The 21,620-nt window shown below is 39.9% G+C and overlaps 1 protein-coding gene across 1 annotated transcript in view; it reads left to right on the top strand.

The window, feature by feature from the left end:
• Positions 1-6,247, top strand: part of TBX20 (T-box transcription factor 20) — a 40,265-nt gene extending 34,018 nt beyond the window's left edge. The window contains exon 8 of the mRNA XM_052792735.1: positions 539-6,247. Coding sequence (XP_052648695.1) covers positions 539-879 — 341 coding nt within the window. The 3' untranslated portion in view covers positions 880-6,247. The remainder of the gene's footprint in view (positions 1-538) is intronic.
• Positions 6,248-21,620: the final 15,373 nt, after the last annotated feature.

Here is a 21,620-nt window from a genome sequence, read left to right as displayed (position 1 = left end):
CCAAGTTGAGTGAAAAGATATGGTGTTGGCAAGTTTTACTGGGGTAAAAAAAAAAAAAGGAAAACTTGTAGTGCAGATTACATTTTTCTGCATTTTTGCCAGACTGAAATTTTAGAAACAAATAACCAGTTCTGCTGAGGATCTGATGTAAAAAGCTACAATCATGTCTTCAAAACAGGGCTGTAATGCAGTGAGATTCCGCGTCAGGGCAAATGCTTCAGTGTTTAGTGGCAGCATTGCAAGGTTCTTCAGTGTTTAATACCAAAAATGTCCAATGTGCAAAGCTGATTTTACTGTGCAAGCCACTGCAACCAGCTTCTTAAAATGGAAATTTGTCTAAGATGCAGTGATAAAGGACAGCAACTGGCCAATAATATTATAAAGAAAGATAAAAGGATAAGTATTTGGGAAGTATTTCCATTGACAACTTGTCATTAAAATTAGCCTTGCTGTGAAAGACTTTTTTCCCCTTTTTGCTATTTTACCAGCTTTGTGTGTTGCAGTGCAAACGTCAGGCATTCTTTCTCTTTGCTTGCAGGGTCAGCCTTTACAACATCTGATAACCTGTCTCTCAGTTCCTGGGTATCTTCCTCAACCAGTTTCCCTGGATTTCAGCATCCACAGTCTTTGAGTGCCCTGGGTACCAGCACTGCGTCCATAGCTACACCCATTCCTCATCCAATCCAAGGATCTCTGCCCCCGTACAGCCGCCTGGGAATGCCTCTTACACCCTCTGCTATAGCCAGTTCCATGCAAGGTAGTGGCCCCACCTTCCCTTCCTTCCACATGCCTAGGTACCACCATTATTTTCAGCAGGGTCCTTATGCAGCTATCCAGGGACTGCGTCACTCCTCTGCAGTGATGACACCATTTGTATGAGTGATGTGAGACAAGAGAAACATGAGATTTTAAATGTGCAAGTTTGGTATGAAAAATACAAGGGACCTTCCTGAAAGGCCTGTGGCAGGACTGCTGAACTCGTAACAAACCAGCTAAGAAAATGCGTTATGGATATAGATTCCTCTATTGAGGGATCACAAGACGAGAGCATGCAGCTTGGAGCTGCTCACAGATCTATGTGTAACACAGCCAAAATGGATCCCAAAGTTCCCAGGATTTTTGGTCACATGCAGCTTGTTTCAAAGGTGCATTATACCTAGTGGAAAGAGATTGTGTTTATGCAGCAGTGTACAAGTTAATTGTGTATAGGTCTTTTTTCATATGCTAGAAGAATTCTGAAAAAGGCAATACTCTTACTCATCTTCATCTCTTCCTGTGACTGATGAGCATCTCAGCAGAAAAACGTATTGCTATAACTTTGAGCATGTTTTAGGCTATCTCGGCATGCATTTGCTGGGAACGGGACAAAGTGGAGAAGTCCACTGTCCTTTTTAAAAGACTGGCTTATATTCACCAAAAGCAGTATTTCTTAGTTGCTACTATAATCCCAAAGAGAAAATTATTAACAAGTCTGTCTGTCTGTCTTTGTTTCTTTCACAAAACGCTTACCAGTTCCAAAAAAGAACTGTGTTACAGGACTGTAGCAGTAATGATGTATTCTGTCCTTCAGTCTAAAAAGAAGTTTGTCCTATATCCTAGGAGGAGCCATTTAACTGTCTATTGAGGTATGATGAAGGAAAATGTTGATTTGGGAAAATCTGTTACTTAAACTTAGAAACCCAAGATATCGAATCTTTAAATCAGTGCTTGTTTGCTGCTGCACTTGCCACCACAGACCTGTTTCTAGCTGCAAATGTGTACCAAGCTAACCGAATTTCAGGCTAGATCAGTCTATAGACTCTCTGGATCAAACTGTAATCAATGGGCTCATATAAGATGAGTAGCATTGAAGTATCTTTCTACTTGTTCTGATTTCTTGGGTTTGGTCACGGATGTTATTATACAAGCTCTTTCTCCAGGAAAATGAGGGTTGTACTGTCTGTTTTATCTTGTCCCAGTAGAATGGTGGAGTTTCCTTGGGAAAATATCAGTGCAGAACTTCACGTGTAATTTTTTTTAAATTCATATCTGCCTTTTTTCAGTTAGTAATTAGGGTTCTCATTCAAAGTACTGTCCACTTTTTCTAGTATGTTATGTCTGATGCAACAGAAGTATAAGAAAAAATGTCCTCTCTGCAGAGAGCTAGCATGAATCCTTTGCACTGCTGAAAAGAGTACCAGTGCGATGCTGGTTTTCTGTGTGGTGGGAGCTGGGATTTCACCGTAAATAAGAAGTAAACACAGAGTTTCTGTGTAGAGTTGCATCCAAGTTATAGATGATAACGCATCTATTGATAAAAAAGAACTAGCAATCCAATCTCATATATTAAAGATCTGTGTAGAGCTGGAACACAGAATGGAAAACAGACTTTTTTGGTTATTTGACTATTCTCCTCTACTTTTGACCAGTGTGTGTTGGTATTGTATGGTAAGAAGCGGAGTACAGTACACTGAGTCACCTACCTCCCACCTCTGTGAAGTGCAAGGCAAGTCATGCACCTTTTTTTGTCCCATTGCCTCGTCTTACATGCCCCATCACACAGAGCAATGACAACCACCCAGGCTTTTCCCAGTTTCTACTGTAGGCCAGTACTTGCATCCCACAGATAAGGACCATCTTTATGTATTTCCCAGTAGCTGACTTTAAAATCTTGTCAAATTGGCCATTTCAATCACCTCAGCTATCTGCAGTATCATCCTAATTTCCTTATACTCACTGTTGGACCTGCTGATAAAAAATGACCTGAGGCAATTTGCAACTTCTGTGCTCTGTATGTGAATGAAAATGAACTTTTATTTACAGTTTCTGGGTTCAGAGCTACTACAAGGAGTTCCATAAATAAATATAATAGATCAACCTCTGCAGTATTTAAATAGCTTAGAATGAGACGCTGAATTTGGCTTGATGTATCCAAATACTAGATTTTGCTCCAGGCTATCAGATTCACCTGAAAAGTGCATGTTGCAAGGTTGTGTCTACTTATGACCCATTTTGATATAAACCCCCTATTTTACAGGAAATTAGATGATACTGGCCCCACAACAACAAAACTCTTCATGTACATATGTGATTCCACAGAAACGAGAATTTCAGAGGAGATTTGGAAGAAAATTTTAATTCCTCTCCTTCAGTTGCTTGACTTCTGTTAGAGTTGTATGAAGGCCCTATGATGACATGCACTAAAGCCTGTGGGGAAATTCTATTTATCTGTTTCCCTCTGCAGCTCCATTAACTTATCTGAAGTTGCAGGGGATGTGGTTAGGTTCAGAATTCAAGCCAGTAGCTTTAATGCTGATACTTCCACCAGGAAATGGTCAAGTAAGTAGGCAACTTTTATACGACTCCAGAAATAAGTTTGGAACACGTAGGCAGATTTAGGCATGCTTTATAAGTCACATAAAGCCTGCTTATCCATTGACCTGTCCTTCCTTTGTGAAGGAAATTCAGAGAAATAAACTGCACAATCTCTTTAGCCCTGTCCCAGTCCCTGTTCTGAAAACACCAATATTTGACGTGCAGAAATGCCCCTGATACTGTTTCAGAGAAAATTCTCCAGGCTCTTCCTGGATAACGAAACTGGATTTTGGAAACATCATTTACAAAAGTATTAAATGAAAGACCAGTGCTTTTCACTATGAATAAAATACGATTCGGATCTGAAAAAGTATGGCAGTAGACTGTCCCTATATAAAAACATAAGGCCAATTCCTCATCCAGATTCTCTGTGATGAGTTTCATATTGTAGATGATGCAGAACTATCTGTCAAAATCCACAGCTTGATTTTTCCAGTCAGATCAAGTCTCTCTCAGTGGGCTTGTCCCTCCCCACACTGCTCTCTGGCATATGCTGCTCTCCAACGGTTTAATTCCTTTGCATCAGAAACCCACTGGGTTCCCCACTAATGCAGAATCACAGGCAGATCCCAAGCAAGGGAATGAAGGCAGCTTGTGAGAGCCTTCCCCATGAATAAGGTCAATAGGTATGTCCAGTTCTCACCTCTTCTTCTTTGCCCTCACAATCCTACCTCCAAAACCTGTTGTGTAGAGTTGAGATTGACAGACACCACAGGACGCCTAACGAAGAGGTCTTGCCACCTTGCAAGGTTTCTTCTCCCTGTCCCTCTCACCTCCCTGTGGGCAGGGGGCAGCATGGGAGGGATTCCAGGGAAAAAATTCCTGCCCCGCTGCAGTCAGCCGCAAATTTCTTGACTGTAACGGAGACGGGATTTTATTCAACGTTCTCACCTAAAAATAAAGTCCGCTGTAAGAACAGTGACTGTGGTGACAGCAACAATATAGGAATTCTACAGAAAGGACTAAAACCCAACAACACGATCGGAAAGAAAATGAATGTAAATTTGTAATTAATTGGTTAAAGAGTGAAATCGCTTTTCCTAAAAAAAATGATCTGTACTACTTTGACAATAACTCAGTAATTTATTTAAGGAGTTGCTGTACTGCTGTCAAAATTACATCACTTTCAGGACAGAACATCTGTTGCTGGTAGACAGTCTAGGAATGCCAAATATAATCTAGAGTTTATTTTCTAATATAATTCACATTTTGTATCCCATGAGAAGTGCTCTTCACCTTTATGAGCTCTCTTGGCTGAGCAAACTGGTGCTGGTTTATGTTGGGTTTTTTTTAAGAAGGGTAGAGAGAACATGCCTGAATATGCTTTCAAAGAGAATAATAACATTATCCCCCAAAGTGTTACAAGTACTTTTGGGTACAAGTACTTCTGGATTACCCTTTTATCCATAGTTAACAGCCTCAGGTATTTAATCCAACAAAAGTGTCCCAAAGACTAACAAAGCTGATTTAGATGCATTTGTCTGAATTTTTTTCTTCTACTTTTGGAGCTCTGAGAGAAGCTAGACTTAAAAAACATTTTAAATTTGGCTGCTTGGTTTGCAGTATTGCTTTATATGGCCTGAGGCAGTGTCAAAGATAGAAATTCAGTGCCACTGGGTTTCAGTGGTACTATTCTAGGTATAAACTGACAAACAAGCATAGACCAAGTGGATAAAGGTACAGAGTTTCTAATGGAAATGCTTCTTTGTGAGTTCAAAGATGGTAAGTTGTCTGATCGCTAACATACTTGGTAGTACAATCTACAAAATGCAATTGCAAATTTTCTCCCAGAAGGCTTTATCCATGGAGGTTGGGGCACTGCATGAGCGTGTACACATGATGTTGCCACTTCCAACATCCAGCAAACACTGACCAGCATTTGAAAATGAACCTCTTTAAAACTGAAAATATTTGGGCTGGCAACTTGATGATGCACTACATCCTCTTTATGTGTGTGTACTATAGGGAAACGGAAATGTCAGTGAAAACCATTGCAAAAACTTGGGGAGCTTTCCAAAACTATAAGTTTATATAAATTGTGGTAATTTACCCCTAGATAAGGTGTAAAAGCAACAGTGAGATCAGTGTAACACTTAGGGCTCCTTATCTGGGAGGCAGTTGTGGCCACAGCGCTTACACTCATCATCTGCAGAGGGATGACGTTCACTCACTGAAAGATTAATTTTGGTTTTAGTGAGATCCTATTCTCACTATTCCTTACAGAGCATTTTCTGCTGCAGGAGTTGTGGTTTCTTTACTAACCACTTACTTGCTGGCCAGAGGATTTATGTATTACTGTGTAATAAACTGCCCTTGCGTATCATCTGTAGTTTATCAAATGGCAACTTCTTTTTCTTTATTTTATCTTTTTAAAACAAAACTAAGCAGTAATTTAAGTAAACTCTGAAATAACTTTTAATGATAGTTTAAGGACAAAAAATACAGTTTGCTGTATTTTACCTTTAGCACATTTAAACAATCTTTTTATTATTATTATTATTGTACCTTCAGAAACATGAGGAAGGATTTGGTTTAAAAATAAGGAAGGCAAAAAACTGGATGTAACCTCTTTAACAGAATGTACCACAGTTCTGCTGTTTGCTGTGTTGACTTTGTTGTTTATAATGCATTGCTGAGCACATTCACCATGTATTGAAGTGTGTGTTTGTGTGTATGGGGTGGGGGTAGGGGGAAATCTTTTTATGGAAAAAGGAGTTATGAACGTAAACTATGAAGCAACATCTAATGAAAAGTTTCTTTTTAAGTGCAATATATTTATTTCTGCTAGAAATATAATATCAATATTATGTAATATTTGAAGCATTAAATGTTATTTGTAAACAGCTTAAAATTATATATATATATCACAAAAATTGTACAGAAGTGCAAATGTGTGGATATTCAGTTTCTTTCATTAAAATATTGGGTGTTTTGATATATCATTCTTATTTAGCCAAATCTTTCTGCTTCTGTTGTTTTTCCTCTAACCAAGTCACTGAGTGCAGTGGAACTGTAGACAGATTTTTCTGAGAGTGCACAAAATCCAGTAGGGCTGCTCATCTGCAAAAAGTGGTCTGAATCTTGGATCCACATGGAGTGATAGCTGTACTGTAGTTAAATACGATTGCCGTTTGCATATAGTTACACAAATTATTTTTTTCAAAGTGCTTTGCAGTCACGTTCAGAAAAATTGCTGGTTTTGCCACCAGAGCCCAAATAAGTGGCTGAAATATGGGGTTCCCAGGATCCCCAAGATAATAAACAGAGACCTAGGAAACATAGTCTAAGAAGAAAGTGGAAAGGAATTAGGTCTGTGTAGTCTGGAGAAGTGAAGATTGTGGAAAGATATAATAAAGTTTTCAAATGTATGAAGAATGTAAAGAAGCAAGGAATAAATTCCTCTCCATGTCTGCTGCAGGCTTTTATTTAATAGGATTTTATTTCTATTTTAATAGCATATATAAAAGTAAGGGAGAGTTACCCGAGACATCTAAGATATTCAAAGAAGAGGGTTAGTGAAGCACAGCACTAGATTGCCTAGAGAAGATAAGGAGTAACGTCTATCACTGGAAGTCTTTAAGAACAGGTTGAACATGCAGTAGTCAAGAATGATGTGATTAGAGCTAATCTTGCCTTGGGACAACCAAATGATCTCTTGAGGTGCTTCCAAGCTTTCTATGAGAGCCGTTTTCTGACAAAATCCTCATTTGCTCCAAAAGTTTTTGTAACACACCTGTAGTTCAGCTTGTCCTCAAATCAAGATCAGCTGCTGGGTCTTTTGCAGCTAGTTCACAAGAGTTGCTGGCTTACAAAGGAACTCGATGTGACAGAAGAGCTGCAAGGTCCTAAATGAACAGCAGCAGTATTGCCTTAATTTGGTTTTGTCTGTGACTGCAAGCAAGGAGAGAACAGCCTGAGGTAATTCAAATCCACTTTTAACTATGCTGAGTTGCAACCATGCATTAATATATTTCTTTTACATTTGGAATATACGAAAATGAGAACAGCTCACTGAGTTGGTAGCTGTATATGAAGCCTTTTGTCTCTGTATTATATTTTTATGCTGTCTTGGTAGCAAAACCCATGTATTAGCTCATGGATATTCAGTGCTGTGAAAGTCTTTTGCTTAACCTTATGTAGAATCACGACCTTTGGGAACAAGTCGTCTGTGCAACAAACACCTGCATAATTGGAGCCTTTATTTGCTATTGTCCAAAGAGAAACTGGGGGATTAAATAAAGTGAAGATTCTGAACTGCCTCCCAGTAGGGTTACTCTGAAGAGACTGATTAGTCACGATGACTGTAGGCTGCCTTGTGTTTCATATTTAGAAAACAGATTTATATCCAAATTATCTATCTTGGAGATAAGCAGCGCAGAAAACAAATGATTTGGAGAGTGGTATTTTCTAAACTTCCTGTGCAGAAGCACAATCGATGCACAGATCTAATGGTATGCTAGAAATAAGGAGCAATAAATGGTATTTTGAATCATGAGTAAAAAGACCATTTCAAGTACACATAAAATATTTAGATTATACACCATCTGTTCAATATATATAAACTAACAATAATCAGTCATGATAATTCTAAGACTAAAGAATTAAACTGTCCATCATCTAATGCCCTAGATCCTTATTAATGTTAGTCATTGATATCAGGCTTTGTCAGTGAGGCTCTAGGGATTTTTGTGGGAACTGCAGAAGCTGATCCTTGTTCCCCATAGTAATAACCAGAGGGACTAAGAAAAACCTATGGGGATGCCTTCCAGAAAAGTTTGCCAGAGAGGTTTTTTTGAAGAGTAGGATGATAATTTCTCCCAATGCAGAGAGTATTACACAATTCACCACTGCAGCATTTTTAGCTCTGTTAATATAAAATACAGTTTTACAAGCAAACCCAGCAAAATCTGGTATTTTTAAGGATTTTTAGGTAGGAAAGCAGGCTTAATACAGGGACTGCATTGACTAAGTAATTTGTTGAATTAAAATCATCAAGCAACCATGCTGAATCATTTTGGTCTATTAGTTGACTTTGAATTGTTTTTATTCTCATTGTGAAGCCTGCCAGACATATGTACAGTAACTTTTGAGTGGCTTCAGGTTTCTGTGTCCTAGAGAACCTCCTGGTTTTGTGTCATGTTTTCACTGACCTCATGAGTACCTGCTTCAAAGTTCTGTGCTCTCCTGTGTTTGGAGAAGGGTGGTTAGCAGAAATGGTGATGAGATGAATAATTGTCCTTCAGATATGCAAGGGACACTCAGCTAGCTCTTTGTCTGTTTAATTCAGCCAACCATTGCAGGGGAATAGCTCAAACAGTAAGATGAATTAAAGAAGGGCAAATGCTTGCAGCTGAATCTGTAATTGATGATATTTACAACAAATAACTCCCCAAAAGGTGGAGGTGTTATAGTTCCTTCACGCTGCAGCTTTTCTCTGCTTAGATGCTTAACTTCTGGTCAGTTGTTCTGAAAGATTCATGGAAGTGATGAAGTATGTAGCAAAAAATCTGTCTTTTACCTGCATCAGAAGTCTGTTATCTACTCTTTCAGAGGCAATGCATTCATATATCTTTGTCACCTCAAACCAGAATTATTATTGTGCTTTTTACGTCGGTCTCTGTCTTAAGGCATCTTAAAATGTCCTGAAAGCAGTAATATGGAATTGGAGAAGTCTGTGATGTTCTTATAGTCTGCGCTGTCTTCCAGTCAGCTTCTAGGGACAATGCATACCATAATTTTAACTATAACATACTAAATCATTCGGGTATTTGGTGTCATCAGAATCCATTCTCTTTCTCTTTGAGTTCTCACAGAGCTGGAATAAGTTGTGATTCTTAAACTGGTAGTCTGTGCTTAACGGGCTGCAGGAATTGGTCTGCCTTCAATCAGGGGTCTTCCTATTGAAAATCACTCCTCCTGTTCTGCCTGTACTTGCATTTTTATATGCTTTTATGAGACTAAGACTCTATTGGTCTTCACTGGTGTTCTCTGGTGTGAAAGCTGAGTGTGGGAGTGAGCATTTTTTTTCCTGATTATCTTACTCCCTATCTTAAAGTCATGTTGATACACAGCCACTTACAAATCTGGTATTATTTCTTTCTGTGCTCTTTCATGGATTGATCCCAAGGCAGCCAAAAGAAGAATTAATTTTTATCTTGATGCAAATTGTTGGCTGTAAAATTTGCATTGATAATATCTGAACACGTACCCAGGGCTCTGGAATGGCAGGCTTCAATTGCCTTCCTCTGAATGTCATAGCTTTTAGATTTGAGACACCAGTCATACTACTCATCTTCAATGATACTACAAATAAGTTAGTAGTACTCAGGAGATTTATCAGCCTGACTTTATTTAATCACTCCATTTTCAGTTAACATAGTCACCCCAAACAGTGCATTTCCAGAGGGTGATTAGATTGTTTCAGATGGTTGAAGTCTTTGGCCTCCTTTGCTCCTTCATTTTACAATGCACTAGGAATCTCATGCATTTCTGTATGAACATATAAAAGTCTAACACTTGTGCCCCTTAATTTCCTTTACAAGGCTTTAAACATTTTTCAGTTGTTCTTAAATGAATTAGTATGTACTGTATAGCCTGCCTAGCACTTAAGACAACTTGGCATGGTTTCCAGTAGTTCTGGATGGACAACTACTTGTGTTTTCAGTCACAGAAAATGTTTTCCTTCCTACATGCCTGATGAGGGAAAAGACTGACAAGGAATACTATCGGCTGAGATTTCAAAGCCATTACAGATGTAGATGCACAGCTCCCACTAATTGTAGCAAGAATCATGCTTCTAAGTCCTGTTTTGAAAGTCTTTGCTATAGTGTTTGCTATTTTGAAAGGTTTATGTTTTTTTCAGACACCAGCCTAAATGTTTCATGATCCCTTCCTGAAACAGTATTTTAAAGCTTCTTTTGCTCCATGCCATAATATCACGCCTTTCTTCTCCTGTTCTTTCAACCTTGGCCAAACTGTTAGAGAACACATGGATACTTCCTTTTTATTTTCTACCTCAATAATAAGAGCACTCATCTAAGTTGCAGAGGTTAATTGCTCTTTTTTTTGTTTGAGGGGTTTGGCATATGTTTGCTTTTGTGGATCCTCTTCCTGGGATCTTAGGTCTCCTTATGCTTTGCAGAAGAACAGTTTATATACCTGTCTCAAAGACAGAGCTGCCATCTCAACAATATAGGCAAAACTGAATTTTACTGTCCAAAATATGATGGATGGGCTAGAGCTGTCTTGCCACAAAAGAAACTGGGAGAAGTCAGAAGGTAAAATTACATGAAGAAGCATAGGATCAGCACGCTCCTACTGCAGCCATCAAGCAGTGCCTCCAGCCCTGCTCCTGAGCAGCTGCTGCTGCTGCCCTGCATGTTCAAGTTCCCCCCACAGCAAAAGCAATACATTTTGCTCTTCAGGGCTTTGGTATAGGCAGCAAAGCAGGCAGCAGGTTTGGGACTGGTCTGTCCCCACCTTGTCCACAAACATATAAACACACAGACCATTTGATGTTGAGGAAGTGCCTTGTCAGCTTGTGCCTAGAGCCGCTCAAGGCTGTGGAAGATCTGCAATGTTCAAGTCTCTCTCACACGTACAAGAACTTATGACTTAAAATATTTTTAAAACTTGTATTATTCTGGAACTGTGAATCTGCGATGCAGCTGTGATGAGATGGACACTTTCACCAGAATGAACACACTGGAAAAACTAGAAAGACATAAATAGCAACTGTCCGGATGCTACAGTAGAAATAAATTGGACGCTGATCATAAGATCCAAGTGGGTATTTAGAGTTAGTGTAAATAGAAATATCAAATTAAGCAAATAACATGTAATTTTGAGATGAATTGCTCTATGTGCCAAGCATATAACTTTGCACTGAGTATGCACTATATGATAACATCAGACTAGGGGAGACATTTTAAAACCTAAAATCACAGGAGAAATTGCAAACCACAAAAAAGAATACTTTACTAAAAGTCACACGTGCATATGATCATAAACAAAACTGCAGTATGGTTAAAGACAACTCTAGCTTAGGAAGGAGGTTTCCGTTATCGTGTAACCTCAAGAAAAAACAGATCGTACACCCAAGTTTCAGCTATACCAGATCCTGATTGAAGAAAATGTTAAAAATCATCTGTATAAACATGCCTAAGCACAGGAGAAATGAATGCTTATCCTAATTTTTGTGTTAGAATACACTGCTAATTCCCTGTTTACTGCTTTGGTTCTGGAGTATGTCCACATAAAATAAGTTGCATGGCTAGGGCTAAACCAATTATTCAAACACAAAGACAACAAATGGGACAACAATAATGGATTTCTGCTTTATCTGTGATTCATGAGAAGGGCTGAGCGTGCATCCAGATGGAGAAATTATTTAGAAAAGACGAAAAAGACCCAAGAAAAGGAAACGGAGAACTCTACATCATCTTCATTTAAATAATGAAAGCCATAAGAATTAATAAGTACACCAAGCTGTTGGAATAAAATTGAGAAAAGAAACAGAGCTCTGCAGAATTTCCCCCACCATTGAATATGACATAAATAATCTTAAAACGAACAATGACTTCATTTTTGTTTCGCTCCACACTTTGCTGATGTTGAATTAACAAATGCCTTAAAATAGATTTCTCCATGTGAAGTCGCTTTGAAAAGTAGCACTTGCAAGAAGTGTTTTAAGCTAGTGAGGAAATCACAAGTTTAAAAAAAAATAAAATGCAAGCCTTTGCAAAAATGTTATGTGATGATCTGCACTTTTGCTAGTGAGGAAAGCAATGATTCTTAAACATGATAAAGTTCAGGCATAAACCTGGTTCTGTAAGTGCTATGTATCTCTGTGACGGAAAGGACCATAGCAGGGAGCTTGTTCACGGAACACAAATGTGGCTTCAGCTATTTTTGCTGGGTTTCCTTATTTATATCCACAAGACATTATAAACGAGTGGTTCTACTTTGCTCCACCCAACCTCACATGTATCAGATATCCAGATGTAGAGCTGCAAGGTATAAGACTCATTTTAAATTTGAGTACGGGATGCCTGCAATTCCTATAATCTAATTTTAAGACTAAAACACTTAATTTCAGCATTAGGGTACCCTTTCCCCCCCCCCAAGAGACCTTCTGATTTTTCTTTTGTAATGTTATTGTGAATTTTGTGATGTTTCACTGTTTTATTAAAAGCATGCCTGTGAGAAACAAAATTTCATGAGAACCTCAGCTTCTGTTTAAAAAAAAAAGCTGGTGGTGGGGGATAGGTGAAATAAATCTGCTTCGAAATTCGGGATAATAGTATCTAAAAACACCTTATGATTCTCATTAGGTCATTACTTTTTTTTTTTTTTTAAACTATTTGGGATCAGAAACAGCAGAATAAATTTTGCTGTTGTTGGTATGCCAGCAAATACATTTCTTTCTAATACAATTTATTCCAGTTACATAACCAAAATAAACAATGACAGCAAAGTGACTTTTCACTGTCATTCTTTACGCAGCTCTACTTGGGAATCTAAAATAAGGGGCTTGTGGATGCTTCTTGGTTGGCTCATGAGCTGGAAAAATAGGGAAAAATTAATTCAGAATTAAATGAAAATTCAAACAATCACATTTGGAGGAATATAAAGTGCTGATTTAAAAGAAGAATAAGAAGAACTACGCATTTCAGGTAAATGCGCAATGTTGTATTCACTGAAAATATTTGACTGTGTCCTCAGGTCAGTTACCACTCTTCCTTAACTCACTTATTTACATTGGTTTCAAAATGAAATATTAAAACACTTTATCAGCTATCAAAATATATATTTTTTTTTTTACTTGTGATATAGTTTCCTCTTTTTATTTCCAGCTCAAAATCATTTGGTCTGAATTAGAAACTCATTTTCGTTTCCAGGAACCAGATCTTTCTTTTGACAAATTTGCTTATCACTGAACTTCTTGGCCATGTGGGGTCCTAAGTCACAGTCCTTCATTTGAATATCTAATCTCTACATTATTATTATACACTGCCACTCCGTCATACTTTTTATTGTTAGGTGCCAAAAAATCCCAGCAAAAACCCCCACCCTAACATAGAATTGCAGTCCTGACTACTGTAAAGGCTGAGGCAATATATAATTTCACACTCCCTTCTGTAGCTTGGGATGCTGTGATAGATTTAGACCCTTTTTTGCACATGTGGTCAGTGCTTCCAGGACGACTGCTCCTTCCCCACTACCCCGTATGCCACAGCATCTTGCATTCTGCTGGAGAATGGAGGTGCCCTACCTACGGGGCTGGGCTGCTGCAGCCCTGCCTTTTTCCACCAGCCTCCTTTTACAGGTAGAAATATGGTCCCCTCTTGCATGCTCTGCTTGGGGTCAACAGCTTACACCGCTCCATGCCCCAAGCCTGTTTCTCTGCTGTGCCGCGGTGGTTGGAAGCTTTGCATTGTACTGAGCCCGCCTGATGTCCATGCCGACGTCCATGTGTGCAGGTATACAATTCCTGGCACTGGTGTCCCCTCATAGCACAACCTTGCCGTGAAACCTCAGAGCTCGGGGAGCTGCTTCCAGCTCAGGTGCCACCATCAGGGAATGTTTTAAGGGGAGTAACTCCCCGAGAAGGCCGCTGTAGGGGAGGGAGGACGGAGCGTGCTGCACTAAATGGAGGGCAGACATCTTCAGAATTTCTTGTCAGGCATCAGCGAGTTTCTCTTTTTCCTAATCTGTGCCCTAACACTCAGCCTAACCTGAAGCTACATAGCCACAGAAACAATTCCCATCTTTGTTTCCAATCAAAACCTAACGGGCTTTGGGATACCATCTGATCCTTCCCCTCCGGCACTTGGGTACAACTGTAAGAAACCCGCCACCTGGAAGAGAAAAATGTCCCTTTTTTTTTTCACGCAGGGGACCGCAGTCCTGCATTTCACAGGCCTTCTGTGCCATCTGCCGACGGCACAGCGCGGTCGGCTGGGCCGCCACGGACCCCCACCCCGCCAGCCGCTGCCCGGGCAGGGGGGGCGGTGTCTGGTGGCTCTGCGGGTGGTCTCCTCGGGGAGGCATAGGAAGGTGGGAGAGGAAACAGGGAAAGGGAAAAATCAGGAGGAGGAGGAGGAAAAAAATATTTGGTGTATCCAGAATTTTCCATGTGCCCCCGATGCTGCTACTGGTATTCCCCAAATTCCCTTGTTCCTGCCAGCCTCCATCCTCTGACCTCGAGCCCCTGCAAAAACAGTGTTGTTCCAGTTCTTTCCCCAGGAACCTACTTGGCCACTGATGCAAAATTTCCTTGTACTGCTTCAACCCGTTTTCAGGCAGCAATATCCATTTTTCTCCTACACAATAAGTAACCCACGGTCTGCCTTGAGTATATCTTCTCAGATTTTCTACCAGGTCCTCAGGTGCAAAATCCACATGGTGAGTGAAAGGGTGCTGGCCTGCATCAGCTATCTATTTATATTTCTTAAGTTGATTAGGCTTTTCTCTGGTTTGTTTTTACCTCAGTATTTTTGTTTGTTTTCTACTTACTGGTTGGATGGCATCCAAGCAGTTGTAAACTGTAATGTCTTTTTGGATTATGGATGGTAAGATATGTATTTTTTTTTTACTCTCTTATTTTCAGCAAATATTAGTGTTGACTGTAATAAATGCTATCTCAACAGGAGAAAATAATAAGCTCGTATCCACACGCACTACTTCTAATTTCTTCCCGGTAGACAAGTATACCAGTCTGTACCTTAACAAAGAAGTTATCTTCAAATACGTTTGGAACATGTACTCAACACCATACCAGCAATACACAGCCTGATTTTCATTTACACAAAAGCCAATTTATAATGCTCAGGAAGCCTTGCAAGGCTTAAAGCAGATGTCTGCACCCACTTAAAGCTTTCTTTCCACACTGGAGTTGCGTACCTGAATAGTTGCTCAGGACTTGCTGTTGCTGAACCAGGTTAACTGTGCTGCACCTAACACCTTACTCAGGGCAAAAACTATGTAAGTTGCATGTTTGCATAACGATGCATGTATTTTCTTTTGTGGCAATAATTTTCATACATTTGCAGAAAGCATGCTGACAGTGAGCTATAAAGAGGCCTTGTGATTTATTCTCTTGCAGTGGTCTCAACATTTTGTCCTCTTTTCCTTTCACTGTTTGCATAGATCTGAACTGTTATTAATACAGAAGCCATCCGAATACAAAAACACACCCTACTGTTGTAAAGTGTGACTGTTGAATTAAGTCAAAATTGGCTAAATAGTAAAGAATCACTTAGTATAATTAGACAAACTCATATATGCATATACAGAGACTTAGTTTTGTAGGTAACTGAGTGAAAATCACGAGCTTAAGGACTTACTCTCATATTTAATCTTCATGATTTTGGATTCTATATTCAGGTGGACACAATGAGACAAATGGATTCATCCCCTGAAAGGGATGAATACAGTCTCTGCTGGAGGCTCAGAATGCCTCAGCTGGGCTCCCTAGCCAAATGGGAATAAATCTCTTTCTAATGGAAATGCTGATGTCCAGAGCGTGTGTCTGCCATAGCCCTGCCATCTCTGAGAAGTAGACACATGCTTGACTAGTCATGGAGTTTGAATTCCTCCTTGTTCTTCCAAGCCATATACGGGGAGCTTTTCAGAAACAGGAGGGCTAAACCCCAGGAAACAAGATTCCAATTCCATTAGTGCTAAAATCACAGGGACTGTAAGACAAGGATAAGGCATCTTTGAAGAGTTAAGTAGAGAGAGAGGACAAAAACCTGACAGTATTTCTTGAGGTAAAGCTTACAACAGGAGAAATATAAGAAAAACTTGAAGAAGCAGTCACAAGCTTTCTTCTTGTAAGGTGTCCTTTGGTGTGAACTCCTTTGCCTTCTTTAGCTTTACTTTCCTTCAAGCACCAAGGGGTGCAGTTCTTCTCCTTTTTCAGGTAGTAGTGACAATGAGGAAGAAGAATGAGAAGCATGCTCTCCACAAGACCTTTGGGACTTATTTGTGGAAGTCTTGAGGAGGAAGAGACCTCCAGAGTCAGTTCAAGAGAGGAAAGCAGCAAAAATCCATCACACAAAAGACAAACTCATTCTTGAATGTGGGCAACAGAGTGGACATCATTCCATGAGAAAGCAACATTTATTGTATCCTGGGGTAGGGACATACAAGGATGCCTCCTCAATCTCTTGAATTACGTGAAAAATTTAATTATGACTGACTGAACTTTTATGCACTGCTTCAGAAATGGGAGACCTCAGGGCCTCTGACCCACTATAAGCAGCAGGTCAGGGGATCCAGGTTCTAGGACCAAGGTTCTCTCCAGCATTTAGCTATTCCCTTTCTACCCATAGCACTCCTTTAAAAACATATGAAACGCTGAAAATAGCAGAATTTTTGCTGGAGTTAGGCCTCTGTTGCACTTGCACATTTAAAGTTATTTTCCAATATGAGTCTTCCTCCCTCTTTCCTTCTTTGTCCTCTGACTTTTCATTTTCTTCCTCATTTATTGCCTGCTCCTCTCCAGTCTTGTTCCACATACACAGTCCCTCTTCTCAACACTACTAATCAATTGTTGTCGCAACCCCCTTCCTTGTTATCACCTCATTTTAGATCATCCACTGTATTTACAAAGAAGATCTGTGGCAGACCCATTAGTGAAACTCAGGTGTCAATCTTTAAGACCCAAGCTAGTTTTCAACTGCAAACTTAGTGTTTCTTCTCCTGCTCCCCCACCTCAAAACAAACGCCCAAACAAACATTACAGGTTTGGTCCTGTTCTTCTGCTTCCAGAGCTCTTTTTCTTCTCTTGGTTTTTTTTTTTTTTTTTTTTTTTTCAGGTGTTGGCAAAATTTGAAGGCGCTGCCATGTATTTCATTGTAGAAGACTGATAATCGCCGAGTTACATAGAACTGTCATGATAAACAACCATTGAATGGCAGCTCAGGGTAAAAATAGCATTTTCCTTAGTATATTAGGAGCCGGGTGGTCTCCAGCTCACAGCTGGGTCAGGGAATACTTGGGATGAAATTTTTTCATAAAGGCTTATTGAGGGATTAGCTGGTATATAATAATAAAAAGTAGGGCAGGAAGGGATCTTCAGAGATCATCTCCTTGGCTCAAGCCAAGATCAGTTTATAATTAAACCACCTCTAAAAGATGTTTATCTTATTTGTTTTTAAGAGCCTCCAACAATGGAGATTCCACAGGTCCTTTAAAGAGTCTGATGCTTAACTATTCTTTCCTTAGGAATTGGCCCTAACATCTAACCTGATCCAGACTGTAATTTCAGCCCTCCACTCTTTATCCAGTGCTTCTGTCTCTTCTTATAGCAACCTTTTGCCTGTTTGAAAACCGATATTACATTGCCTCCAATTACTCTTCTCCAGACTATTTTTCACATCCTCCTTGTGTAGACTTCAAGGGGTTTTTCCGCTGTGTGTATGTGTTTAGTGGAGGGGAAATCTACTTTGTGACTACCATGGCTGATGTAAAATGAGAATGACAGTAAGGGATAAAGGAGATTAGGAAAAATCCCTATCCTTCAGTGGGTCCACATCTTTCCTGAGTGGAGTGCTCAGTATCAGACACATTCCTTTAACTGAGATCTCACCAGTACTAACTGGAGTCAATAGATGACTTCATGAGTGAGATATGAATCTCCTTTTCACATACTCCAGCGTAACATTTTTTCCACAGCTGTATGACACTGTTGACTGATTTCACTATAATGTAAGAGATTTTTTTTATAGTTTACTGTAAAGTAAGACTGTCATAATTTATTCTGCATTCTTTCCTCTGCAATTTTTCTCCTAATGCTGGCAATAAGGCTTATAGTGACAGCTGAAATGTGGAGGTTCCATGCTGCTTGCAAAATGCACTTCTGCATATGCATACAGCATGTAAACGTGAAGTTACTTTAAACCTGGTACAGGTAGTTTGTGAGTTGTTAGTGGGCAATGAAGTTCTTTCTGTTTGAAAAGTGGGTAGAATTTTTCCAAGTATCACCTCAACAGATGGGAAAAGGGAAACCTTTGTAAAGAGAAAACATCTTTTAAAACTTTATCACCTTTTTCTGATAGTCATTCTGCATTTCTCTGCTCCCCTGCATAATCCCAACAGTGCGTTCTTGCACCCAAAACCAGCACTAAGTATTCACCCCATCCAGCATAGTCTTCTGCCCTTTGACGTCCTTTTCTCCTTCCATTAAGTAGTAATTTTAAAAGCATATTTCCTGTGAATTATTTCTTCAGAGAAACCCAGGATTACCAAGTGGGCCACAGTTCCCTTGCAGTGCAGCCCTGGGGCTTGTTCTGGATCCTCAGCTCTACTCACTATCGGTGAAATTATTTGTGACTTTATGATGTGGCAGTTGCATGGAAAAAAATGGCTAGATAAAGACAAGTATGTCTGCTCCATTTGAAATATGCCTTCCATGCCCAGCAGTGCTGTTTGATTTTTAGTATTTTATAGATACTTTTTATACATGCATGCATGCAAACACACACTTATATATGTATGAGTATGTGTACACTTGGAAGTGCGTCATTTAGTGAACTCTCCTCATTTTGCTATCAGAAAATGAATGCTGTACTATATTCAGGCTTCAGTCCATCATCAATATATACATTGATATATATCATCAGTGTAAGCTCTCCAGAAGGAAACCTTCTGAACTCCTACATGTCATGCTATGGGGAATCACTGGGAAACCAGTTGTAGCACCTTGAGGAGCTGGAGTGGTTGCTCCTGCCTCATGAAACAATAAGCCAGCTGCTGCTCTCTGAGCATAATGACTTGTTCCGTCAAGCTAAAAATATTTCAGAATATTAAACAAACAGTATATTTTAAAAAGAAGTGTTCCCCCACTCACATAACCCCTTCAGTGCCACCTGCTGCATGCTTCTTAAGTGGGCCAGGCTAGGGATTTTTGTTGGCTATAGATGCTGCTGTTGATTTGAATTGCTAAAATCAAAAGCAAGTAGGATTTTATAATGGTAGGGATAGGGTGGGCAGAGCAGCCCATGTTTTGTGTGAAGGTAAATGGGGCTTTGGGGTGAGAGAGGGAGTGTCACAAGGGGTCTGTGGTTACTTGTGAGAGATGGGTTGGCAGAAGGGCAGGGATGGTCCCAGGTTCACTTGCAGGATGGTGTTTGTTGGTGCTCCAGGGGACACTCACAGGGGAGTGAAACCACCTACAGTACCCCACATCGCTCACGAAGAGAGACGGTGATGGCAAACACAAACAGGAGAGGAGTCTGTAAAGAACACCTCCATACGTAATAGGTGATTTGTACCTGCAGAGTCAGAATGATCACCAGGAGCAATACAAATCTGTGGCAGATGTATTTACAATTTGTACTGGAAACACAGGCCTGGTTGTTCTTACTTTGCATGTATGTCAGAGTGCTTCCTTATGTGGAATTACTCAACATTTACAAGTCAGGTGTGATTCAAGGTCTGCATAGATCAGTGATTTAATTTAAGTTAACAGCAACTCTGACAAAGCAGCAGCCTTACAGTCAGCAAGAAATGACAATGCCCTGGCCAACCTGTTCTCTGTCCAATCAAACAACCCCGATTTGGCCTGCTAGTCTAGATGAAAGTGTATCTTGAAACAGAAATTAATGTGTTAATTCGGGGGGGGGGGGGGGGATAAAATTGCTTTTTAGTGAGTATATATAAACACTTGGCATACTGTTTTTAACCAAGATGATGCAGAAGAGGATACCTTAGGCAGTAGAGGGCACTGTGACCTCAAAAATACGCTCCAAACTGGGCCGTGGTTGTACCTATTTGTCAGCACAGTTGATGGGACACAGGCAAACGCGTTATTCCAATTGAATAACGCTATTCAGCACTATTTGTTTCACAGTAGTTCAAGAGACTAGAGTGGTGATGTGAAAAAGTAAGGGGGGAGAGACTGATAGGTCGTGTAAAGCCATGATGCGTACAAATGAACTGTATTTCCACATGGAAAATTGAAAGAAAGGGATGAATTCCATCTAGTTGTTTGACGCTGTGGCACATCTTAATGTTTTGGGAACACAGTCTCTAAAGCCTGACTTGGGTGCTGTTGTTAGCAAGGTCTCAGAATGTATAATGAAAGCACGCAAATAGTCAGGATCATGATTTGAGACAGATTATCAAAAAGTTAAAAAGGTGAGGAAGGAGATGAGAAAGACACAAACTGCTGCTGTTAGTCACCAACAAGGACTCCACGTGGGATTTAAAAAATTTTTGTGTGTAAAACTTGTATTACATTTTTAGTTTTGTGTGGGTATAAATTAAAGGGCTTGTAGCCTCAGCATCATTTTTTCTCCTCTTGATAAGGTCTCTGGCAAAAAGACCAGGTTTACCAAGAAAGGGTGCCTTGCAGCCCTCAAAGTGACCATGTTAGTCACTTCAGTTTGTCACAAAGAATTCACCTTTTCTCAGTCATATACAGGAAGCAAACAACATTCCCAAGTCATGGCTTTGTTTGTCATTTAAGGGGTGTTTGATGTGTAGGACCATCTTGCCTTCAGTCCGGTCTGCCATTTTGCTTAGTTTGCCAAAGTTACTTTCTATCACTGTCTGTGAGTAATTAATCTGCCTCTTCTCTACCTTTGTTAACCAGGGCAGTAAAGGATATACTGAAATCCCCACTGAAATGAATATCAGGGTAAGCAAAGGGTGAAACAGAAATAAACTTGCTAACATCTGAACAGGCAAACTTAGACCCTGCCACTGTTTCTGATACGGCTGTCTCTAAGTATTTCATAGTGGTCCACAAGCTTCGCTCACTCTCTTGCCAAAGTAGATTTGCCAGTAAATCTCCAGCAGTGTAGTTTACTGACTTTGATACGGCAACATATTTCAAGAGCCCTACTGTTTCTCACATCTAGCTGCTCTGCCAGTGGTTAACTGAAAAGCTATTCTGTGAGCACTTCCAGGTAATCGCTTTTCTCGTGTTTCTGTTCTAAGTCCATTGCTGACCTTCCCGTATTTCCACCATAAATGGTGTCCATATTCTCAATCTCGCATAGAGGGTATCTGCCATGAAATAGAGTAATAGCTCAGCCCATGTTCATATGATCCTGTTCTGTTGTCACTTAGTTCCTGCTTGTCACTGCAAGCTGTTTCCTCCGTCTTCTCTGATGTGTCTTTTGGCAGCAGCTACTTAGAGACACACCAGGTAAACACTGACTCTGCAAAAAAGGAAGCAAAACTGTGGTGGCTAGTAAATCAGGTTAGGGTAAGCTGGATCCATCACTTCTCCTTGTAATAGTGAGTTCTGTGGT

This window comes from Harpia harpyja, chromosome 1, assembly GCF_026419915.1.
Source record: "Harpia harpyja isolate bHarHar1 chromosome 1, bHarHar1 primary haplotype, whole genome shotgun sequence".
NCBI classification, from domain to species: Eukaryota; Metazoa; Chordata; class Aves; order Accipitriformes; family Accipitridae; genus Harpia; species Harpia harpyja.
Note: the sequence above shows the minus strand (reverse complement) of the source record. Positions and strands in the feature narration are given on the sequence as shown.